This window comes from Nuphar pumila, chromosome 12 (genome assembly GCF_984573655.1).
Source record: "Nuphar pumila chromosome 12, dmNupPumi1.hap1.1, whole genome shotgun sequence".
Classification (NCBI taxonomy): Eukaryota; Viridiplantae; Streptophyta; class Magnoliopsida; order Nymphaeales; family Nymphaeaceae; genus Nuphar; species Nuphar pumila.
Genome location: NC_143260.1, coordinates 7,506,327 through 7,528,756, shown reverse-complemented (window position 1 = coordinate 7,528,756; position 22,430 = coordinate 7,506,327). Strand labels below are relative to the sequence as shown.

The 22,430-nt window shown below is 39.9% G+C and overlaps 1 protein-coding gene and 1 non-coding gene across 6 annotated transcripts; one reads left to right on the top strand and one right to left on the bottom strand.

The window, feature by feature from the left end:
- The first annotated feature begins 9,739 nt into the window (after positions 1-9,739).
- Positions 9,740-18,313, top strand: LOC149819842 (common plant regulatory factor 1-like). 5 transcript variants are annotated; one of them, XM_089983647.1, is made up of 12 exons: positions 9,745-9,996; positions 12,720-12,766; positions 13,297-13,341; positions 13,481-13,573; positions 14,728-14,814; positions 15,009-15,062; positions 15,420-15,565; positions 15,829-15,917; positions 16,276-16,535; positions 17,013-17,090; positions 17,193-17,318; positions 17,790-18,313. In XM_089983647.1, the coding sequence occupies exons 2-12, from the start codon at positions 12,728-12,730 to the stop codon at positions 18,000-18,002; spliced, it is 1,230 nt and encodes a 409-aa protein (XP_089839773.1). In that variant the 5' UTR covers positions 9,745-9,996; positions 12,720-12,727; the 3' UTR covers positions 18,003-18,313. The 5 variants fall into 5 exon arrangements, with proteins under 5 accessions (XP_089839775.1, XP_089839773.1, XP_089839772.1 ...); XM_089983646.1 differs by having other exon boundaries at positions 12,678-12,766; XM_089983645.1 differs by having other exon boundaries at positions 12,630-12,766.
- Positions 18,314-18,882: 569 nt separating this feature from the next.
- Positions 18,883-18,954, bottom strand: TRNAM-CAU (transfer RNA methionine (anticodon CAU)). The gene has a single exon. It is a non-coding gene; the product is annotated as a tRNA-Met (tRNA).
- Between the last annotated feature and the right edge of the window lie 3,476 nt (positions 18,955-22,430).

The following is a 22,430-nucleotide window of genomic DNA, read 5'->3' as shown; positions in this document are numbered from 1 at the left end:
CAAACATGTTGAAAAATATGCGGTGGGTTTTTCACCCATGCAGCACTTTCCCTCCAAAGTGGCCTTTTGCAAAGGAAGGAATGTCCAAAGAAAATTTAGCAAAGAGCTGACATGAAACGACTTCCTCGTGCATTTCTATGTAGCCTATGTACCGGAAATAAGACTCGGATTAGATTGAAGAATCGGAAATTTGTCTCTAGTGACAATTAGAACTTTTGAAAGGTCGTCTGGTGAATGGCAATGCCGTTGTTTTGATTGGGTCAAAGTTTTTATTTTAACCCTAGTGAAACCCCTGGGTAGGGCCCACGACCACCCTGCCTTACTCGGCCCATGAAAGCTATGGGCGCACACCTGTGGGCCAATGGGGTTTGATCGGTTGCCTTCATCTCAGCACCCTCATCACCAGGTGCTGGCCACACGGGTGACCCCTTTGGTGGTGATCGAGTAAAAGTTATGATTGTGCTGTTTGCAAGCGAAACCTAAAGACCATTCTATGGAACATAAAACTTCCTCATGTTTGGTTTGTGGAATCCAAATGTTCAGATGTCATCAGCTTAAGTACAGATTGGTGTTTTGTGAGCTGGGAATTCATCTTTTTACAAACAAATACAAGGAAAATGCATTCTTGAGTATTACTTTAGGACTCCATTTCATCACTTTTCTAGGAATATGTGTGCCATATACCAACACAAATGACATGAATCCACAAAAATCATCTTCTATCTATTGATGTTTTGATAGCTCGTTGACGGGTATGATATGATACATGACATTTGTCCTTTTTTTAGACTTAATGAGAGATAAACTAAATTATCCTGAAGAGAAGGCTATTATATAAGGTTTGATGACCATAACATAATGTATTTAAGAGTCTATCTTCAATTCAACCAATTACAAATATCTCCACATAATGTATATACTACTGTATTAAGACATCACAAGGCCCTACCAAATTAGTTCACACAAACCAAGCTTGAACCTAAGACAACCTTACAATGTATGGTTAAAAGTATGTAGGACCACATGATTTTCTAACACAAGTTTTTCAAATAAAAAAATACTTAAGGATCATAATCATGCTTCAGTTGCTAAATCTCATTTTATCTACATTTTGTAGTCCAAATCCAAACACGATTATGCAATTGAAGAACATTGACATGGATTTTTCCATGTTGCCCAGTGACTATATGAATACAATCAATGTGTTTGGTTGCAAAGGTTGAAATACACACCACTCTTTCTTGGGATCATTCTATGCCTAAGAAGGTTGGAAAGCCAAACATAACGATTTCACAACAGTAAGAGTCCGTTTATTGCAAGAGACTCGCTTTTCTTGGAAAAGTTTTCCATCACCTGTGGAAAACAACTTTTTTTAGGAGGTAGCTTTGGGAAGTAGAAATGCAGCCTTAGGAAAAAATGGGGTCCGCTAATGGGCGTTTGTTTTACCCATGCTGAGAAAAGACATGTTTTCATACCACAATGAGTCTTTTCCCCCATGAAACTAATAGGACCTAGGAATGTTAATGCTAGTTAGTGCACGCCACCTTGTGTTGAGACGTTCCAAGTTCAAATCCCAATGGTACGACTGTATAACACGTCTGATCTGCCTAACCCCAGCTTGCCTATCATCACAAAAAAAAAAGGAATGGGTTCACGTAGTTGAATTGATAGCTGGACATGTTTGGCTTGTAAAGAGCTCGTTCAAACTTGTAAAATAGGCTAGGCAAGCTGAATATGAATAACATGTACTCAGTTTGGCTTGACCTGTAGAAGCTTATTAGATAATAAAGAATATATTTTATACATGTATATCTTTATAATCCTATTTCTCCCAGCTATAAAACAATGTATTTTTTCTATAAACAAGCCAGCTTGAACTCTTGAGCAAGCAGAAGCCTAGCAACTCCTTCGGGGCAAGGGGTAAGCCCACGGAGTTTTGCGCTGCCATGACAGCAATCATAAGTACGGCAGGCAAAGCCAGCGCGGCTAGGTCTTTGATCTTGGGAGTGATTTTTTCATCTATAAAAAATAAAAAATGCAGCCTCTCCACAATTTAATCCTAAAATGAAGGCAAATTAAAAAGAATGGTTATTGTTATCCCTGATTTTGGCATCGACATGGCAAAATACTGGCAGAACGTCTTACCCATAGAGCTGTCAATGGGTTGGGTCTGTATCTGGTACCTGACCCGACCTGAACTTGAATACCAGGTAAGGGTTGGGCCGACATGAATTTGACCCAAGTAATATGTGGATTGGGTTTGGGCTATGAATTTTATTGGCTAACCAGCCCAGCCCAGCTTGACATGAATATTTTATATGTATTTTTAGCAAATGTAGGTTTTTTTATATTATATGGATCTGAGTTTAGGATTTCATGATTTTCTTGACCCGAGGAAACCTAAACTGTAAACCAAAATTAGCAAGCTTTTGAAATTATATGGATCCAAGTTTAGGATTTCATTTTCTTTCCCCGACAAAACCAAAAGTGAAACCCAAACTTATAGAAGCTAGCCATTTGGGCAGGCGAGTACACCTGATGGATCAGTCCGACCCGTTGACAGCCCTGACTACACACTATAGGGTTTATCTAATTTTACACTTATATTCATTTAGTAATATTCAACTCCATAAAATTAGAAAACAATAATTTTAAATGTGTTACTTTTAAGGGTATGTTATTGCCGTTTTGATAAAAAAAAACAGTGAAATCAACAAGATTTTTAAAAGAAAGAGCAATAATAAATTTCTAAAAGTACCAACATGTATTGATAATTTCATATTGAATACTTTAAAGTTGCTAGAAGGAGTTTAAATTTAAAGAAACTGTGTGCAGGTGTGCGTGGAGCATGTAGCGCTTGTGTGGGAGGAGCAGTTAGTGAACGTCACCTTGTGTTGGGATGTTGCAAGTTCGAATCCCTATGGTATAGTTGTGTAACTGGTAGGGGTCCGCCTAACCCCAGCTTTCTTGTCGAAAAAAAAAAGGTGAGATTTGGTCATGGTGACCGCCAAATGAGTTGGAGATCATAGGCTCAGGCTGTTTTGAACCAACCATACCTTAGATGGGTTCAACATGGTCCAGTTAGTAGGGATTAGCGCGGTCATTATTTTATAACCTGAGAAAATATTAAGCAGTTAAATTTTTCCTATAGATAGCATCTATAAGCTTAGTTTAATGAAAAACAAAAAAAATCATTCAAACCTCGACTTGACCAAATATTTTTTTTGAAAGGCAAGCTGGTATCAGGCAGACCCCTACCAGTTATACAATAATACCATTGAGATTTGAACTTGCAACTTCCCAACACAAGGTGAAGCCCACTAACTGCTCCTACCAGACAATCGGATCCCCCCTTGGTGACTTGACCAAATCTTACCTCTTAGAAAAAATATCAAACTAGAATCCCAATTATATTTAATTGTGACCAGCCCAAGTTCACTTGGCCACTATGTAGAACCAATCCATCTTGTTTTGAATTAAAAAAAAAAACACAAGTTGATGTTTATTTATATATGAAAATATGTAAAAGAACCCAAGCATAACTAGGGATGGCAGTGGACCGGAGCGGGGCGGGGACAAGGTCTACACCCCCGCCCCATCTCAAAATCCTGCCTTTCATCCCCGCATGGGTTTTGATTTTAACCTTCATCCTCCTTTCATGTCCTCCATCCCCGTTCCAAATGGGGCGAGGCAGGGCGGGGGCCCCTAAAGAAGGATTGGGAACTGCAGCGGGATAGGGCAAAGTGAGGATCAGGATGGGGATAGGGGGGCAGGGGTAAGCGTAAGTCCATCCCTGCCTCCATCCCGTCCCGACATGGGTTTTGATTTTAACCTCCATCTCGGCCTTCATCCTTGTTTCATGTCCTCCATCCCTGGTCCAAATGGGGCACGGCCGGGGCAGGGCTGCGTTTCACCCCAGTCCACTGCCATCCCTAAGCATAACCGTGTGGTTTATGTACAAGCTATATGTACCTTGACTAGCTAAAAAAAAATAAAATATATCAATTATATCTTTAACAAGCCTACTCCAGGCTGAACCAAACCGATCATAGCTTGTTATCTTCTAACTAATTAATTTGAATAGCCTCCCACTTTTTTATAGTTTTTTTTTTGTTTTAATTTTAAATGTTTTAATAGCATCATACTTGGCTCATGGAGCCTACTTTGTGAGCTGGAATGAACCTTTTTTTATATTTACACAAAGAAACCACCTCCCAGGATTAGAGACCTAACCGCACTAGCGTTGCCTGCCATACTTACGGTCACTGTCTTGGGATCTTAAAACTCCGTGAGCTTACCCTTTGCCCCCAGGAGCTCGAATGAACCTATCCTTTTTCTTTGTTTTTTACCCGTTGCACCCATTGAAAATAAGATGAGAGAGAATCGTTTACAGTGGTTTGGACATATTCGACGAAGGCCTAATGATGCTCCAGTTAGAAGGATGGAGAAATGGGAAAATATATTAGTTAAAAGAGGTCGGGGTAGGCCTAAGAAGACATTGATGGAGGTGATAGAAAAGGATATGAATGCTTTGAACCTCACCGAGGACATGGCATTGGATAGAAATGAATGGAGGAGAAGGATTCATGTGGAATGATTTTCTTTGTTGGTTCATATCGCCGACCCCAATTGTTTTGGGATGAAGGCCTAGTTGTTGTTGTTGTTGTAGTCTTGTAACTCATTAGTTGGAATTGATACCACAAATATCAATTTGAGATCCCTGTGTATGTTTAAGGCCCCATTCTTTCTTTCCCATGAAAGGGAACCCCTTTTCATGGGAAAGGGCATGATTTTCTAAAAAGGATGCCAACATGGCTTTCCCATGAAAAATCCTTGGGAAGTTATGATAGAATTTTCACATAAACTTCGCCATGGAGGTGGGAAGAACTATGTCTCATACTGACCGCTATGTTACAAAGATTCGGGTAGGACTCAACGTGCTACTTGAGTTAAACAGGAAAATTTGAAAAGTTTTTGAAAAGTAGGACAAGAGAACACAAATTATTTAATAAATAAATAACTATTTTTGATATTTTAATATCTAAAAATATAATTTTATTTAGACATTATTAAAAACATTAAAAATTATTAAAGATATTAAGATAATATCCATACATGTCAGTATTCACGACACATATCAGGTTGCACTACCGGGGACACAACAAAAATGGCGTGTCCATGTAACATAGTTAGTCTGCCCTCTTAGGAAAACACCTGCCACGGTGGGCTTTTCATATCAAAACCCATTGAAACAAACGGGCAAATCTATATGTTCAATTACATGATTAAAATTTTTATACAAAATTATTGAGTAAAATTGATTTTTTCTGTTTTTTTTAATGTTTATATATATATATATATATATATATATATATATATATATATATATATATATATATATATATATATATATATATATATATATATATATATATATATGAAAACTTTCAATGTACAATTTGCATGGTTTGATGAGTAAGAAACGGGTTTCGAATCATGTGATTGTAACATGTAAGCTATTTCCTCAAAAGCTTTAAAAAGTAACAGCTCACAATCCCCCAAAACCTTATGGCTCAAAATCAATGTTGTTAGTATCGGAATCGGTCATGTATTGTTTGGCCAACGATTCAGGTGAATGCCGTCGATACGGATTCTCAAGTGAATCGTTCTGAACCAGCCAAAAAAACAATTAAAAAATATTACATGTCAATCAAAAAGTGACACGTGTTAAAGCCATTAAAATAATATTAAAAAATTAATTTAAAATATTTTTATATTGATTAAAAATAACCAATTCAGGTCAGTATCATATTTATTTGCTGGTGATCAGATTATGTTAAAGAAACACAATCAATGGTCAGATTTATAGCAAAGATACAATGTTGAAAGCATGAGTGTGGTTAGATTTATAGCCAAGCTAGCTTCTCAAGGTTTTAAGAAGCTTCGGCAACCGAACCAGCACCATGTGGATCCAGGTCCATACACTTCTCATCCGGTCTGACACTGTTTCATAATTTTCCAGCCAATCACTAGGCAAAACACCTCGCATTCGTCCCTCCAGCCCAGCCTTTCTCTCTTGTCCACGTCTCCCCCTAACCCTGGCGGGGTCCACACCCATGCGAGCGCATCAGGTGAGAGGCAGTTCATTTAGCTGGAATGCAGATCAGATGCGATCACATGGCACACTTTGAGTGTACCGCTACAGCTGGCTGCCTTCCTTCTGCTGTTGGGCCCCACAACCGACACGATGTCAGCTAAAGATGGAGGGCGACGAAGTGCAGCGGCCCACTCAAAGTGTGCAATGTGATTGCGCCTGATCTGCTCTCTCATAGCTACCTTGGATATTCATCCATTTGATGAACGGCTCGGGACACCATCTCGTTTTCTTTTTTTGTTTAAGCCGTTCATTTTTTGCTACTGAGATGCCGGCCGGTCGTTTGAAACTTGAATGGCTTTCAAAAAAAAATTTGTGGGACCCATCTCCAAGCCCGACGGCCTACCCCTGGAAGCATAAATGAAACGCTTCTCCGCCACGTCACCGTGCTGGATGAGCTGTATAGATAAATCAAGTGTGTCCGCCACGTCATTCACCTCTCCATCTTGATCTCCCGTGGCCCATGACGTGTACAAAACCACTTCTCTATGACGCTCACCCTTCCTCTTTCTTCTCGGGCGATTCCGTACGAACCAATTGAAGATTGCCACGTATCGATAGCCACGTGGACGATAGTCATGCCACGTAGGAACCCACCCACCCGCCCGCCTGCCTCTGGAAAAGTCTCGATGGGTGAGCTGGCGCTGCGTAACCCTTCGTGGTGGGCCCCAACAAGGGAAAAGAACAGCCATTCCGGGAATGACGCATCGTGGTGGGGACCACGACGTTTCCTCCCACCGACATCCGAAGGGGAGGGTCGGGCCCACGTCGACCACAATTCCCATTGGTCCTGGTCGCCAACGGGTGGGCCCCGCTCTGTACTGCAGTACGTGGACGTGAAAAGGACTTCAAGGCTTATCTACCGTCGATTTTGCCAGATGTGGCATCATCCGGCAGCAGGACGCCCTCCCGTGGGTCCCAAGGCCCGGGAGATCTGAAGTTCTGAGGATCCGACGGTTGGCGTTCGTCTTTGGTCTGATCTAAAAAATTGCGTGAAGGACGTGGAGACACGTCAGAGCGCAGCGACGCCTCTAATTGGGATTTTTTAGAAATGTCTTAATTTCATAATTGCCCTTACACTTTGTCATTTATTGAACCGGCGTTCTCTGAAGTTGGATTTGCAACATTGGATCCAGCAGTACTATATATGTTTTGGATCCCGGTTCAATCAACCTCATTGGATCTCAAAGGATTCTATTGCAAATGATTAAGATTTGGATTCAGTAACCCACGATCAGCAAACCATGGATCCAAACCCATGTCCTGATTAGCAGGGAAAATTAAAAATGGCAACAGGGTTCTTATGAAAAGAATGCTGGTGGATCAAAATTGATTCAGATCCAATGTGGATCCTAATCCTATAGAAGGTATTTCCATGTTTCTGAATCCAAAATAGTCTGATCAGGCAGTTTAAATTCCCGCATGGTGAAACATAAATTTCCAATACGGACCCAAAAGTTTTCCAACCAGTCAAAATTGAATAACATCTGATACACGTTCCATCTGATTTTAAGGATCCATACCCGGAAATACAGTGTCGGATTCGGATCGGATGTCCTACCAAACCCCATTCATTCGACTCGGAGTTTACAGGGATAATTCTGTCATTTTCTCAAGTCCAGTGCCCAATAACGGCATTTAGATAACCTTCCCCTTCTGGAGTTTACACGAAGCATCTTCATTGTTGGTCAAAGGGCGGAAATAGTTTGCGAATACATAAGTTGGTGGTCAAGGACAAAAAAGGGTGGGTGACGATGCCGTTCACATTTTGAAATGACTAAACTACCCCCACATGTGTTTGTGAGCTCATTAACGAACCCTGATTTTTCTTTTTTTGATAAGCAAGATGGGGTTAAGCAGACCCCTACCTGATATCTCTTAAGACCCATGTGCCAGAGGGCTTCGAACCTGGGCCTTAAGCTTGGCACATGACCTCACTTACCACAGGGATTCGAACCTGGGCCTTAACGAACCCTGATTTGGCATAATGCAGTAATACTAACATCGTTTAAAGGCATTAATAGTGTAAGATCAAACTTTAAACAATTTACCAAAATTCCTTTATAATTTAATCATGCATTATCCTGCACTATATAACATTATTTTCCAAATGAAATCTTATATTAAATACAAAATAACCCCACCAAGAAAAAAGTGTGGCCAGAAAAAACTTAAATATAAGTTGAAAGTCAGCCAACTCCCATTACTAAAAATTTCAAATTTCAAATTTCAAATTTCAACTCTTCTAATAAAGATGAGGTATCACAAGGATTTCAGTGGGTTCTTAACTTTTCAATAGTTCAATTGTTTACCTTATTTACCTAGTAAATCCTATGTTCACTTTTTTTACCTCATGATTAGCTGCAATAATGATGCATTTAAGAGGCCAATAACTGGGGTTGGGCAACGGGCTAACCCGACCCGATAATGGACTGGGCTGTTGACCCAATCGGCCTGAACAAAGCCTAGCGCATAAATTGATGGGCTGATCCAACAGCTTAGTTTGGGTCGACTCATTGAGAAACCCTTGACCCACAACCCACCTGTTATGCTCGTGGGCCTAATTGGGTCAAGCCGGACTTATTGTATTATATATAATGTACATATTATATTATATGTATATACATGGTCAAGCCGAACTTATTTTTGATTTAAAAATATATTCTTTTTGTTAACAGGTCTCTTTGGCTCAACTTATTTGATTATAGTTCTCCATGAGTTCGTGCTTGGCTCAGCTGGCCACAACAATGAGTTAAGCTTGGTTCGGCTCTTTTATCAGCGCAAGTAGAGACCAGGAGAGAAAGACTAGAGCCTAGTAACATAAGTTAAAAATGACAAAATATTGGCAGTTAAAAATTTGAGAGAAACTGAAATTTTTTTATTATTGATTTTTTTGGCAAAATATTGATAATAAAAAATAAATTAAAAGTACAAAAATATTTTTATAAAACATATTAAAAATATTAAAAATAAAAACCATACAATTTTTCATGATAAAAACATAAATATTATGTTTTTGATTAAAAAACTCACAAGAAATTAAAATTATCGCAAGAAAATAAGGTTTTTAACTTTTGGGTAATTTCTTGCAATATTTTCACGAGATTTTCATGTAAATATTACGACATCTACCGTGGACGAGAGAGAGATTCCTAATTGGTTGGTCAATAATCAAACAAAGACCTTTTGGCCATTAGAATAAATACTGAGGGCATTTTAGTTATAAAAAATTAAAAAAAGGCCAGGGTTAATTTGGTCCTATTACGAAACCAGAGGAAGGGGCTTTGACGGACGCGAAGGGAACCCGCCAAATCGGTTAAATCCGCGACCACGTCAGCCACATGACGGGACGGATTAGATTGCGAAGGAAGGGGGGAACGATGGACGCGTAGGCGAGGGCTCACCAAATACACGTGTACGGTCCAGATGACGCGGAATATAATTCGCACCACGCTTCACGAATCACAATTGCCAACTCGGCGACCACCATCGGCAGTCGTATATACGTGGGCATGTGCGTTTACTGACACGCGTTTTATGACGTGGCGATCCGCCTGGCGCACATTCCCTCCCTCCTCCCTCCTTCATCTCTCTCTCACTCTGAAGGAGAAGAAAAGAAGGGCGGTGGTTTTTCGTTTCCGAGACGGTTCGTGACTCGACTTGGACGGACGGCGTTCGGATCGTCGGAACAGGAAGAAGGAAGGAGTGGAAGAGGGGTCTGAACGTGTTTCTTTTGATCTCCGAGACGGTTTGAGAATCGGCTCGGACGGACGGCGTTCGGATCGCCGGAACGGAGCGTGAGGTTTCCTGTTGCTTTCTGCTGCAAAGTGTTCGTGTTTCCGGTGAGATCTCCGGCGACAGTTTTTTTTTAATATGTTTTTCAACTTGTTCGTTTGTTCCTCTTTTTGATTGGGATCTATTTCGGAAATCTGTGATCTTTTGGCGTTTTTGATGATGCTTAGATGGTTGAGGCTGTGGATTTCTTTGTTTCGTTGAGTTGAGAATGCTTTTTTTGCTTCTTTTTTCGTCGCGTTACTTGCTTGAAAGATTCGGAAGAATCGCATCTTACGGATTTTTCTGAGTTTCTGAAGTGAAAATTTGATAGTGTTTAGTGAAAAAGCGGCATGTTTACTTGAATTCGCGGAAAGAGCAATTAGAGCGCATTTTTTTTAACGCTTTGTTATGCTTGTTGATCTCAATATTCTCAAGTTGTTCTAGTGATCTTGAGTGGAACAACGGAGTGTTTGCTGAAATTAGAAAACTTTACGGAATGAAAATGGGGGGGAGGGGGGGGAGGGGGGGGGAGTTAGTGTTTAGCGAGAAATATGAATTCTCTTTGTTTTATTTATTAGAGCTCTTTAGAAGAGTTATGTAAGTGAATTGTTAAATCCTTCAAAAAAAAGGTTGCAAATTGAAAAGCCATAAAAAGCAAGAAATAATTCATACACGTGAGATAGCGCACGTGCAGGGAGACTAGAGCACTCACAGGCACGAATGGAGGCGGTTGACAGATTCATTATCTGTGACGGATCTGTGTGATCGATCAACAGAGAAATAGGGATAGGAGGAGGGGAAGTTTATTGAGAAGGAGAATCAGTATCTTTGGCAGCTTCATATGTAGAGTAGGAAACAGACGCTTATTAAGAAGGGCGAAAAGAGAAAGGGAATAGAGGAAAAAAAGGCACTCGATCTCTCTCTGTTTTGGGTGATTGGGCCGTGGAATTCAAGGCGCAATTCTGGAACATGAGATCATGCCTCTATGGACGCGCTTCATTGGTGGATCTGGGGAGATCACCAGGAGGTACTTGTACCACTTTGTAGAATTCTTAACCTGCTTCCTGGCTCAGGCAGCTTCCCTTTGTTACAAACTGAGTTCCTGGAGATTGAATTGTGGGCAGAGTCCTACTAGATTCTCGACTAATCTCTGAGTTGGATTGTGAATTTTAGGCCGGTCTGCTTTGTCTTTAATCAGTGGCTTTGGCTATAGGCTTGGTGGCATAGGAAGCTTCGCTAAAGAAATTGGAAAGAAAAGGGTAAAGAAAATCTCTCTCTCTCTCTCTCTCCTTCTCTCTCTCTCTCTCTCTCTCTCTCTCTCTCTCTCTCTCTCTCTCTCTCTCCTTCTCTCTCTCCGGCCAATTATGCAGTCGTGTTTAAAATCATTTTATATGGACTGCTGAGGTTTTGCTTAATTGGCAGCGTACAAGTTGATTTATTTGTGCCATAGGCATGATATTTCATAGCATTAGTGTCATACTCCACTGAGATTTATATTCTAGATCATGCATGCTAATGATGATGAGCTTATGAGTTATGACACTCGATGTTGATCATAGTGACACTTGAGATCATGTGAGCTTGTCCAGCTAATAGCGTGGGGAGGTCTTGATCAATTTGTGGTTATTAATCATTTTATTGATGTGGTTCCAATTTCATTAAACTCTATTCCATCGATGCAAAACAGCTAGTTTTCTCTCTGCATGTGTCAACCATCAGGGCAGGAACAACTCATAGTTTCAAACGGCATGCACCATGACACAAACACACCTATCTATACACACCCTCTTTCCTCCTTTATGGTCTGGTCTCAGTTTTCCATGAAACACTGCTACACTTGGTAATCTCTGAAGCAATAGTTTTGCTGATTGATTACGGTTTAAGTAGCCTCAGTCCGGGGAGGGGGGGTGGACTGAAGTTTGGGAAATTCTGTAATATCATGAAAGAAAGACGCTGGATATGTTGGTTATAGTTATATTTGGGTTTGAAATACTTTTTTTTTTTTAAGTTCTTGATGCTTAGTGGCCAGACCCGGTGAAGAAATGCTTCTATTGCATATGGAAACCTTTGTGTAGTATCTCAACGATGTTGTGAATGGAAGCCTTTTTGTAAATGTTGATCTGCTGCATGTTTGGTGGCTGGGAACTCCACGTTTGTACCTCAATTTACAAAATTTTTTTTGACAAGCAGTTTGTGGCCTCTACTTTTTAAGTTCCTTCTGTGTTCTCTATCTTGTCTTCTTTTTATTCAACTGTCAGTGCTTGCATTTGCATCGTCTTTGATGTTTTCAAGCTTGCTTCATGTCTTAAGTGCATCTTGGTAGCCGGGACCTGATCCGCGTGATTTATCAATCTATGAATGTCGGAATGATAACTGTTGTAAATGTAGAAATTGCTTTCTGTGGCATATGTGAGTGTTCATGTGTACATGCTTATAAGTGTTACATGCATATAGTAGCTTACTTTTTAGGTTTACTATGAGGCGTCTTGTAATTGGTGGATGTCACGGTTGTAAGTGTGTTCTAGCATCTCTTAACTATGTTATATCAGTTAATGTTAGATTGTAGTCTTGCGTGTGCATTTTTCCTATTGCTAGCTTGCAGGATTTGTGCTATCCAAGTCTTTAGTTCCGTGCACTCCAATTCTAACCTGTAGTGGCTCTATCTTTGGCTTTAATAACATAGTTTACCAACTGATTTCAGACGGAGAGCACTGCATTTTGATTTTTGGTTCTCTGATACTGTTAATAGCATTTTAAGATCTAAATTACCTGATCGGCATGGAAAACACAGAAGGTGGAATGCCATTAAAGTCGGACAAAGCATCTTCACCTGCACAGGTGAGCCTATCTTTTGTTTTATTTTTTAAGGAGATGAATCGCTGACTATTGAGTAAATTAGGTAAATTATCCATTTTAAGAACATTCTTTAGTTGAAGGTTTTGTATGATGTATGTTTTATTTGGACCTCAGTTTGGATCCTTATCAATTTCAGAATCTTGAGGTTGTTTCTAGCTTATGTTAATTGAGTGAATGCTATCAGACATGTAATGTTGATAGAACATTTTGAAGGATTAGGGAAAAGCTGTCTCAGACGGAGGTTGACTAAAGTCTGAGCTAGTTTTTCTTCACCCCTACCTTTTTTTTGTATGTGTGAGTGTGTGTGTGTGAGTACGAGCAATGTAAATCCCTACTGAGTATGTGGATGGAATGTGCTTTCAAGTTCATAATGCCTAATACATATCAAAGAAATGAGGATACTTGGTGCCACAGGTCTTTAACTGTTACTTTCTCTGGTTCTTGTTTTATTTTTATTGGCACCTTAACTATAGCATATGGACTCTGACTGATTCAATCCTTCTGTTGTTTAGGAACATCCTACAATACCTACTTATCCTGATTGGACAGCTTTCCAAGTTAGCTCTCTCTCTCTCTCTCTCTCTCTCTCTCTCTCTCTCTCTCTCTCTCTCTCTCTCTCTCTCTGTTTTCCACATAGCCTGGGGCATTTTTCAAAGTTCTTCTTGACCAAGGCATTGTTGTTTATTGATTGTGCAGGCATACTACACAGGAGTCGGTGTGCCATACCCTTATTTTGGATCTGCTGTTGCATCTGGTCATACTCCTCTTCCATATATGTGGGCACCACAGGTATTCAAGCTTTTTTATTCAGGTTACCATGGAACGAAATGTGTGCAAATGTCAAACAGACACAGTCACTCATGTAACAGTATGAAGGTTCTCTTCATGTGCATTTAGTTTGGTTTTCTGGTCCTTGAATTTTCCAGGGTATTACTTGATAGCTTGCATCTGACAATCCAGTATGTCATGGGCCACGGCTTTTTCTGTTTCAAATGGAAATCCTTCAATTTTTGGTGGTGGATCAATAAAGAAATACAACTTTAGCTGAGGTTCTCAGGTTCAATTCCCACGAGGGGCTACCCAGCCTGGCAAGGGAAGGGGGGACGGTGACTTGTGGGGTTGTTGGGTGATAAGAGTTAAGATCATGAGGGGTCAGTCAGTTATTCTTGCGGTGCTTGCTTTAGGGGTCTGTGGTTGTGTGCTACTGGCCTGAATCCAAAATATAGGATTTAGGAGGGACTGAGGAGACACAGATAGAAAGGTGCCAATTTGGGAATATTTTTTCACACATGACCATGTTTAGGTTTGGATTTGGGTTGATTGGGTAGACACCCCATCAGGTACCCAACAAGACCAAAATGTGTTATCATTTAAATAAAAGCGTAAATTGTGGAACCTCTTCGCGAAGGCAACACTAGGTAACCACTGTACAGCCTGTCTTTGTTGGCATTGTTATATAATGTACACCCTATATGAATATACTTGGGTTGGTTTGGGCCAACCCAAAAAATATTCTACCCATAAAATATTGGGTTTGGGGTTCAAAATAACAAAAATATGGTCAGATTTGGGCTTCCAAATGCCTGACCCAACAGTTCCCAAACCTTAATCCGAATCATAAGCAGGTGGATTAGGTTTGACCCAATCCGACCAATTGACAAATCAAGTTTGGTTTGTATGAAAGTGTTCTGTTTGTGTTATTTACCTATTTCTTGAAAATCCTTTTATTTGGAATAATTTATAGCATCACTGCACACGTGTGCGCACATACACGCATTTTGCAGTTCATGATGCTTGGCCCATTATATGCTGTTGCCGTTTCACAGCTTCATAAATCTTGGAAGTTTTCATTCTTTTCCTGTTAATAAATTTGGGAGAATTCTAGGTAGAATCATATTCTCGAGGTTGCTAACACTGTCTATGCTTCCTACTTTGTATTGCAGGCTCTTCTTCCACCTTATGGATCACCAGCATATGCAGCACTGTACTCACATGGAGGAGTTTATGCTCATCATCCATCTATGCCACTTGTGAGTCTTGTTACTTTTGACATTAATATTAGCAATAATTTTCTTTTCTAAGATTTGCACATGTAGTAGTACAGAAAATGTTGATTGCCAAGTTTGTAGAAGTTTCTGGATTTGGTTTTTTTTTTCTGATGATTGAAGATCTTAGTCTTTTTAAAAAAAAAAAAAAATTATGTCTTTGATTTTAATGTGCACAGGGTCCGCATCCACATGGGCATGTGACAAAATCATCTGGGACAAATGAAACAGTGGTATTGAACATTATCTTCTAAGTTTTCTCATTATGTTGATCACATAACTTTCTAAACTCGGCATTTAGTTTATGCAGAAATGATAACATGACCCAGAGCTTGGGTTGTCTGATCCAATTGATTCAAGCCCAAATTAATAGTTCTGAGGTTTTTGTGGCCTCAAAATTTGAGTGATTATAATAACCTGAAATGAGCTACTCCAAGTTAATGTCGTTCTAATGGACTTGACTGAGTAGGTCAGCCGCTTGGAGCTAATTTTCAGAATATGGATTTCTCTGTGCATATCATCACTGATAAGGTCATTCATCTGCTACCCTGTCCATAGCTCATTTATACTTTCTTTTACTCTTGATTCAGGGCATGAGCGCAGAAACACTTTCCAAATCATCAAGTAAGGACCGAGGATTGATAAAAACACTAAAAGGATTTGACGGGCTTCCTGTGTCAACCGGCAATGGAAACATTGATACTGCAAATGGCCAGACCTATGGACAATCACAAAGGTTTGTTGATTTGTAGCATTATCCTCTAGTCTTTATAAAGAAAACTTTGTGTATGATTGATATTCAGGTCTAGGGCTTAGGCAGTAGGCACCTTTATTAAAATAACACTTGCTGCTAAAGGGATCCTTTACTTTGTTATTTTTGCGGTTGGTTGGTTTTGCGTCTCTGGATGGTTTATCTGTTTGGTTGTTCTTTTTGGTGGCTTAAACTCTCAATGATTAAACCTGACTATTGTATCAATTCTGGGAAAAAAAAATCTGCAGTTCAGACTGTGACACGGAAGGCTCAAGTGGTGGAAGTGATGGGAATACTGCTGGGAGGAAAAGGATGGCTGAAGAAATGACATCCAAGGGTATGCTAGAAAAAACATTTTGTGTATTGCCATGGACTTTTGGATTCATCATCATAAATAGTGTTAATTATAATTATAATTTACTATTTTCTTGTGGAGGATGTCTACGGAATCCACCTTTTTTCAGGGATTTCAGTATCTTGTATTGTTGAGAATTCATCTCTATTGTTTTCTTTTTGTTTTCAAAAGAGGCATAAGTGGGTGGTTTATTTTTCAAGGACGCATTTGTCTTTCTTCTGGTTCTTGCCTTGGATAGCTGCTAACAGAGCATAGTTTTTCTATACTTGATGGATGGCTATTCCACTTTTATCAGTTGAAAATTTGATGATTTGACTGAAATTTGTTCCCTTATTGATAGGAAAAAATAGCAAAGTTGATCCTAATGCTCAGCTTGGTGTTCATGGTGGGGAGTCGAATACATTTGTTAGTAGACCTTTAGGAGTTACTACAGTACCACCTGCAAGCAAGACTACGGGGGGTGTGCCTGTCTCTGGCATGACCCCAGGGATAGTGTTCAGAAACCCCAAAGGCAAGACGGGGACTGCAACTTCTGGTCTTCAGGCAGCTGGTTCTATTGTTCCAAGTCATGATGTTTTGCCATCTGAGCCTTGGTTACAGGTATGTTCTTCGAATTTGTCGGTCTCTCATTAAGCATTTTTTGTTTATGGAATTAAAAGGTGGAGCCTAGAAAAGATTCAGTCATCTGTGGAATGTAGTCTTCTATGGCTAGGATTCAATGGTGATGCAAAATGCTAATGGGCTATCCATGAACTTTTCTAATTCCATCCGCTGATGTTGAATCTCCTTGTTAGCCTGGTGTTTGTGATCCTGTAACTCAAACCTGTAATTCGTGTCAACTAGTTATTATGAGATATAAGTATTCCAAAAATTTGATTTTCTTTGGAAATGAGATTTCATCCTTTACACAGTTGGAAAAGAATGGACATGCCTAGTAGTTTGTTTAGTGACTCTAAAATCTGCTGTGTAATTTGTTTAGCCTGGACTTCCTGTGGCCAATCGTACAGGATGCATCAAACAAAATGATTTGGTTCTGTTGAGTTTTGAACATTTACATTCCTTTTCATGTGTTTGCAGGATGAACGTCAACTGAAGCGAGAAAGGAGGAAGCAGTCTAACCGTGAGTCTGCAAGGAGGTCAAGGTTGAGGAAACAGGTCTCTCTCTCTCTCTCTCTCTCTCTCTCTCGCTCTCTCTCTCTCTCTCTCCTGCACACACGTGATTGTGCTTGTGATGCTGATCATTCATATTTTTTTCAGGTTGAGAGCGAGGATTTAGCAGTGAAGGTCCAGACGATCAGCAGTGAGAACCTGGATCTCAGAGATGAAGTAAACCGCTTGAAGGAAAAATCTGAGAAGCTAAAGCTAGAAAACTCCTCTCTGATGGTATTCTCATCTTCCCTTTTATTTCCTTTTTGTGGTTCGGGCACAATTAAATCAATTCCATTTTGCTTTTTTGGTTGTGAAAGCATTATGGATCTGATGCTTTGTTCGACCGAGCGTTGGCGATACAACCCAGATGAGCTTGATTTCCACAATCTAGCAATGCGTTCTGTATCACACGATTAGGGCTCTGTTTGGGAGCCTTGAATTGGGGTGTGTTGTGGTCTCTGAAGGGTGTGTTGTGGTCTCCGTCAGCGCTCTCACGTTTTTTGCTGTTTTGGAACGGTGGTGTTGCCAAAACACTGCATTGAGGATGGAGTTGGCACTCCCAACACCACATTTCAACACCATTCACGAGAGGATGTGTTGGCAACTCCACTCTCAACACCACTTTTGGCAACACAGGGAAATGGAGTTTTCATCTAAATGCAAGTCTACCAAACAGAGCTTAAATGTGTTACGTTTGGTTTGCAGGAGAAGCTCAAGAAGGCGCAGCTAGAGCATGTGGGGGGCACCATCCCAGACAGGATTGAATCTCAGCCAGTGGGCATCGAGAAATTTCTGTCGAGACAGAGCAATTCCAGCCAGACTAAGCGAAGCGGGCTGCGAGAGAGCAATGAGAACGCCGGGAAGCTGCACCAGTTACTGGAATCTAACTCACGGACTGATGCAGTGGCTGCAAGTTGAATCCTTTCAGCAGCTTCTGAAGACCCCGTTTTAACCGCTGTAGTTTTTTGGCAAATCTCTTGGGCCTAAAATCACCTCTCTTAACTACTGTAACTAGGAAGTAGTTGCAGATAGAGACGAAGAATCAGAAGCAACTGTGCTCTCTTGTGGAGGCAGAGGAGGAGTGGATCTTTTTACGGTAACAAATAACTAATTGTTGTTGCTGGTTCTCTGTTTCAAGGCTTAGATAACGGTTTCAAGTCGCCTATGTTCTTGGAGACTTTATCCATCTGTATATTTTATGATGTTTATAAAGAAAGCCTTTTATATGACTTGACCATAGTGACAACGTTTTTCTCTTCTTTTGGTATACAGCCTCGGCCAGGTTTTTTGTGATAAATTAATTTTTTCTCGTGCATTTTGTCCAAAAAAGGCAAAATATTAATTAAGAATAAAAACCATCTTTTACAGAGGCAAATGGTTCAAAAATAAAAAATGAAAACTAAAATAAAATAATTCCTTGCCGATATTTACGTTTTTATCAGCTCAACAATATCTCGCATTTCTTTTTTGTTTGCATTTTTTTTAAAAAGAACAGACTGATATTTGTCACTATGAACTTGACTCGCGAAATATTCACCTTCGACTGTGTTGTCCAGACTTGAGTCGAGTCAAACTGATGCCGGCTAGGCCCAGGCGTGGTGATCTCTTTGCCAATGGGATAGGAATTGTAAAAAAAAAATGAGGACCAGAAGCTACACTGATGTTAACGATTGTTTAGGGTCAGTTTTTCTTTGAAAGAAACTCGAAGCCAATTTCATATCAGTTTATTGGATGACATAAAAATAAAACAAAAAGAAAAAAAAAGAGTGATTAATCAAGTAGCCCTCATCAAAAACCATATCAGAGCCAGGTTTCGATCCTGGGACCTGTGGGTTATGGGCCCACCACGCTTCCGCTGCGCCACTCTGATGAGTTGTGAAATAAGGCTTAAATTAAAATATTTTGTGATATGTCATTAGACCTGCTTGAACTCTGTTCACTTGTTCAAGTAAAAACGATCAATCAAGGAGGCCAACAGAAGAAATAAGATTCGTTATAGCCTAGGTAAAAGTAAAACTAAGGGTTTTAGAGTCAGGTCGGGTATCCAACCAAATCCAAGTCTGTTTATAGTCAGATTCGGTGGAACAAGCCATGTCTGGTTAATAATCAGATCCGGATTCGATGCAAGTATTACATCCAAACTGGAAGGTATCTGGATCTGAGTACATGTAAAAACCATATTCCATCAGCTATTTAAACAAGTACAATTTAGATCAGGTATTTTTTTTCATGTGAATCCGAATCAGATTTACCTGCATGCAAACCAAATCCAACCCGTTTATATCCCTACGTAAAAGAGAAATCATGTTTGACCAAGGCCGGGTTTCTACAGGATCTAGACAATTTCAAGAGTGTGTAGGTGTGGTTGCAAGCAGACGGATCTCAGATCCCAAAATACATTGAGAAGTCAGATTTGGTTCGGATCCGAGGCAGCCAAATGTTACAAATGTGGCTTCCTGAATCCAACCCGTTTGCAAACCTATGTGTAGACAGCCTTTCAAAAGAGGCACTCCTCTCATACAGGTGTGGAAGCAAGATTAACTTTGCTTCAAGCCCACGAGGGCTCCCCTCATCTTGTCGGGCGACATGTGAATGCCACCAAGTCGACAGTTCGAAACCCATGGAAGCGTCCCTTGCTGCAAGATCGAAGCTGGTATACTCCTTGGTGGGTAGGAGCAAGGGTTTTATCAACTGGAGGCCAGCTAATGTGCCGTCCGTAACGAGGGGTTCTTCCTTGGCCTAGTAAAAAAAAAAAGAAATACACTTAGATTTAATGTGCTTGCCTAAGCTTGGTGCCCTTTTACCACACCAACCAAGTAGGTGAGGCAAGTTAATGGTATGTGCCAAACCCAATCCCCTCCCCCTCGCAGAGAGATAGAGAGCAAATAAAAACAAAACTTCACAATGTATGCATGGTGGGTGCATTTATGAATGTCAATGGGTAGGGTTTTATTATGGTATAAACATTAATAAAAAATTTAAAGATATCTTTCTTTTGTAGATAGTTCAAAAGTAAAAACCCCATCATCTACTGCACATTAGTTGACCTCTGGTTGGCAAAACCCTTGAGGTCTCCTCTACCCCCACCAAGAATACTTTGACCTTAGCAAGAGATGTGGCTCGAGTTTCAAATTTGTGACATCCAGTTAACTTGGTGACATTTGTAAGTTGCCTCTACCTAGGGATGGCTGGATCGGGGCAGGGGTAGGGGACAAGGTCTCCACCCTCGTCCAGTCTCAAAATGTGGACCTTCATCCCTGCCTCTATCCTCCCATGGGTTTGGATTTTAACCTCCATCCCTGTTTCACGTCCTCCATCCCCGGTCCAAATAGGGCGAGATGGGGCAGGGCCCCGTTTCTCATCGGTCCATTGACATCCCTAAAGAAGGATTGGGGACGAGACGGGGCAGGGCAAGGCGGGGGAAAGGGTAAGTTCATCCTTGCCTCCATCCCCACACAGGTTTTGATTTTAACCTTCATGTTTCATATCCTTCATCCTCAGTCCAAACGGGATGAGATGGGCCCCGTTTTCCCCGGTCCACTGTCATCTCTACCTCTACCAAATGAACCTAAAGGGCATAATAATAATAACAATAATAATAATAATAATAATAATAATAACAACAATAATAACAACAATAATAATAGTGTAAGCAAAGAATTCTTGGTAACATTCTTGTACCTTATCCATGGAGTCATCTCTTTACCACAACCATGATGATGATGTTGTGCCTAAAGCAAAAGCTTGTATTTTGGAATTAGATACAAAATAATAATAATAATAATAATAATAATAATAGTGCCAGCAAGAAATTCTTGTTAACATTCTCGTGCCTTGTTGTCCTTGGAGTCATCTCTTTACCAGAATGATGATGTTGTGTTATTTTGGATACAAAATTCGTGCATTTCCCAAAGGCATGGCATTCCCACGTGGGGTACCCAAATACAACCAACGTGGACTTTTTGTTCAACCGTAGGACCCACATTTGAGTTGCTCAGTGCTTCAACTAACACACACAATTATTGTGCTAAAATAAAAGCTTAATTGAGGTTGCCATGAAGTTTATGTGTGGCCTTGGAGCTAATCAACAACATCACGATGATGATGATGATGATGATGATGCCCACGTGGCCTTCCTATTTCCAAAGTTTCATGTGGACCCCAATTCGAGTGGGTCCCACAATCATCCCTAGGTAGATTAAACGAGAAGGGACAAGATGAACCCATACTCAACAAGAAGATCGACTGTCACAGTTGTCCATTCTAGCATTCTTGTCACTTGTCCTCTCCTTGAATGTGACAGAAAAGACTGTCTGGTTGCACCTATCCTTACCTAAAACCAACGTGCCCACATGATCCACGTAGAGATATATTGAACCTTCTCTAATAAAGAATTGAAGGAGACCATACCTCTGAAATAGCTGAAGATTCTTCCAGAAAATTTGTTTGAATTATATAAAGGGTTTTATTATTATATAAGTAAAATATGAATGTATGCTAATATATATTCTACCACAACGGTGGTCAACGGGATCCTATGTCAAGCTGAATGCCCAAGATCGAATCTCATTGGTGCATGGGGCTGCTGTTGCTTCTGTCATGGTTGAGACCAATGTTGTGGGTGCTTATACGATACTAACCTGAATCGTCTATTTTTTAATAAAATGTAAAAAGCTTAAAATTAAATTTTTAATATTATTTCAATGATTTTAACATGTGTCACGACATTCTGATTGACACAATTTTTTTTTTTTTTGTGAATTCAGAATGATTCACTTGAGGATCGGTATCGGCCAATTCACCTGAATCGTTGGCCAAACAATTTAGGGCAACCACTGGTTGAGATATGTAAGGCTAGGTGGTCATGTCCTCAACTTGGAGTTTTACCTGGCAGGGAGGTGGGCTCATTAAGTGAAGTTTTTTCTTCATTATATATATATATAGTCATTAGAATATGAGAACTAAAAATATGGGCATTTTACACACTTTTTTTTTTCAAATCCAACCATGTGGATTTGCTTGGCATCGCGAATTTGTTAGTAATCAAACATTGGATCGTGTATTTTTTATATAAAAATGCAATTTTTGAATGCTTGGATATTTATGAAGATTATGAGTCATTGATTTTAAAGCCTTAAAAAAATCTCTTTTATGCATCAAAATCGGATGATTCAATAGAAAGTTCTTATATATAAAACAAAGCGCGTAGATCACATTGGTATCGTTAATTAAATTCAAGATAAAAGAACAAAAAATCCATGAAGATTGTTGTTCGCACATTAGTTTTCATATTTCCAGTTCTCATATTCTAGTGACAATATATAAATATATATAATTCTCTCCCAC

Coding starts and splice junctions, on each gene's coding strand:
- LOC149819842 (XM_089983646.1), top strand. CDS start 12,707: ATGGAAAACACAGAAGGTGGAATGCCATTAAAGTCGGACAAAGCATCT. Junction 14,815..15,008: donor ATCATCCATCTATGCCACTT/GTGAGTCTTGTT, acceptor TAATGTGCACAG/GGTCCGCATCCACATGGGCA. Junction 17,091..17,192: donor GGTCAAGGTTGAGGAAACAG/GTCTCTCTCTCT, acceptor TATTTTTTTCAG/GTTGAGAGCGAGGATTTAGC.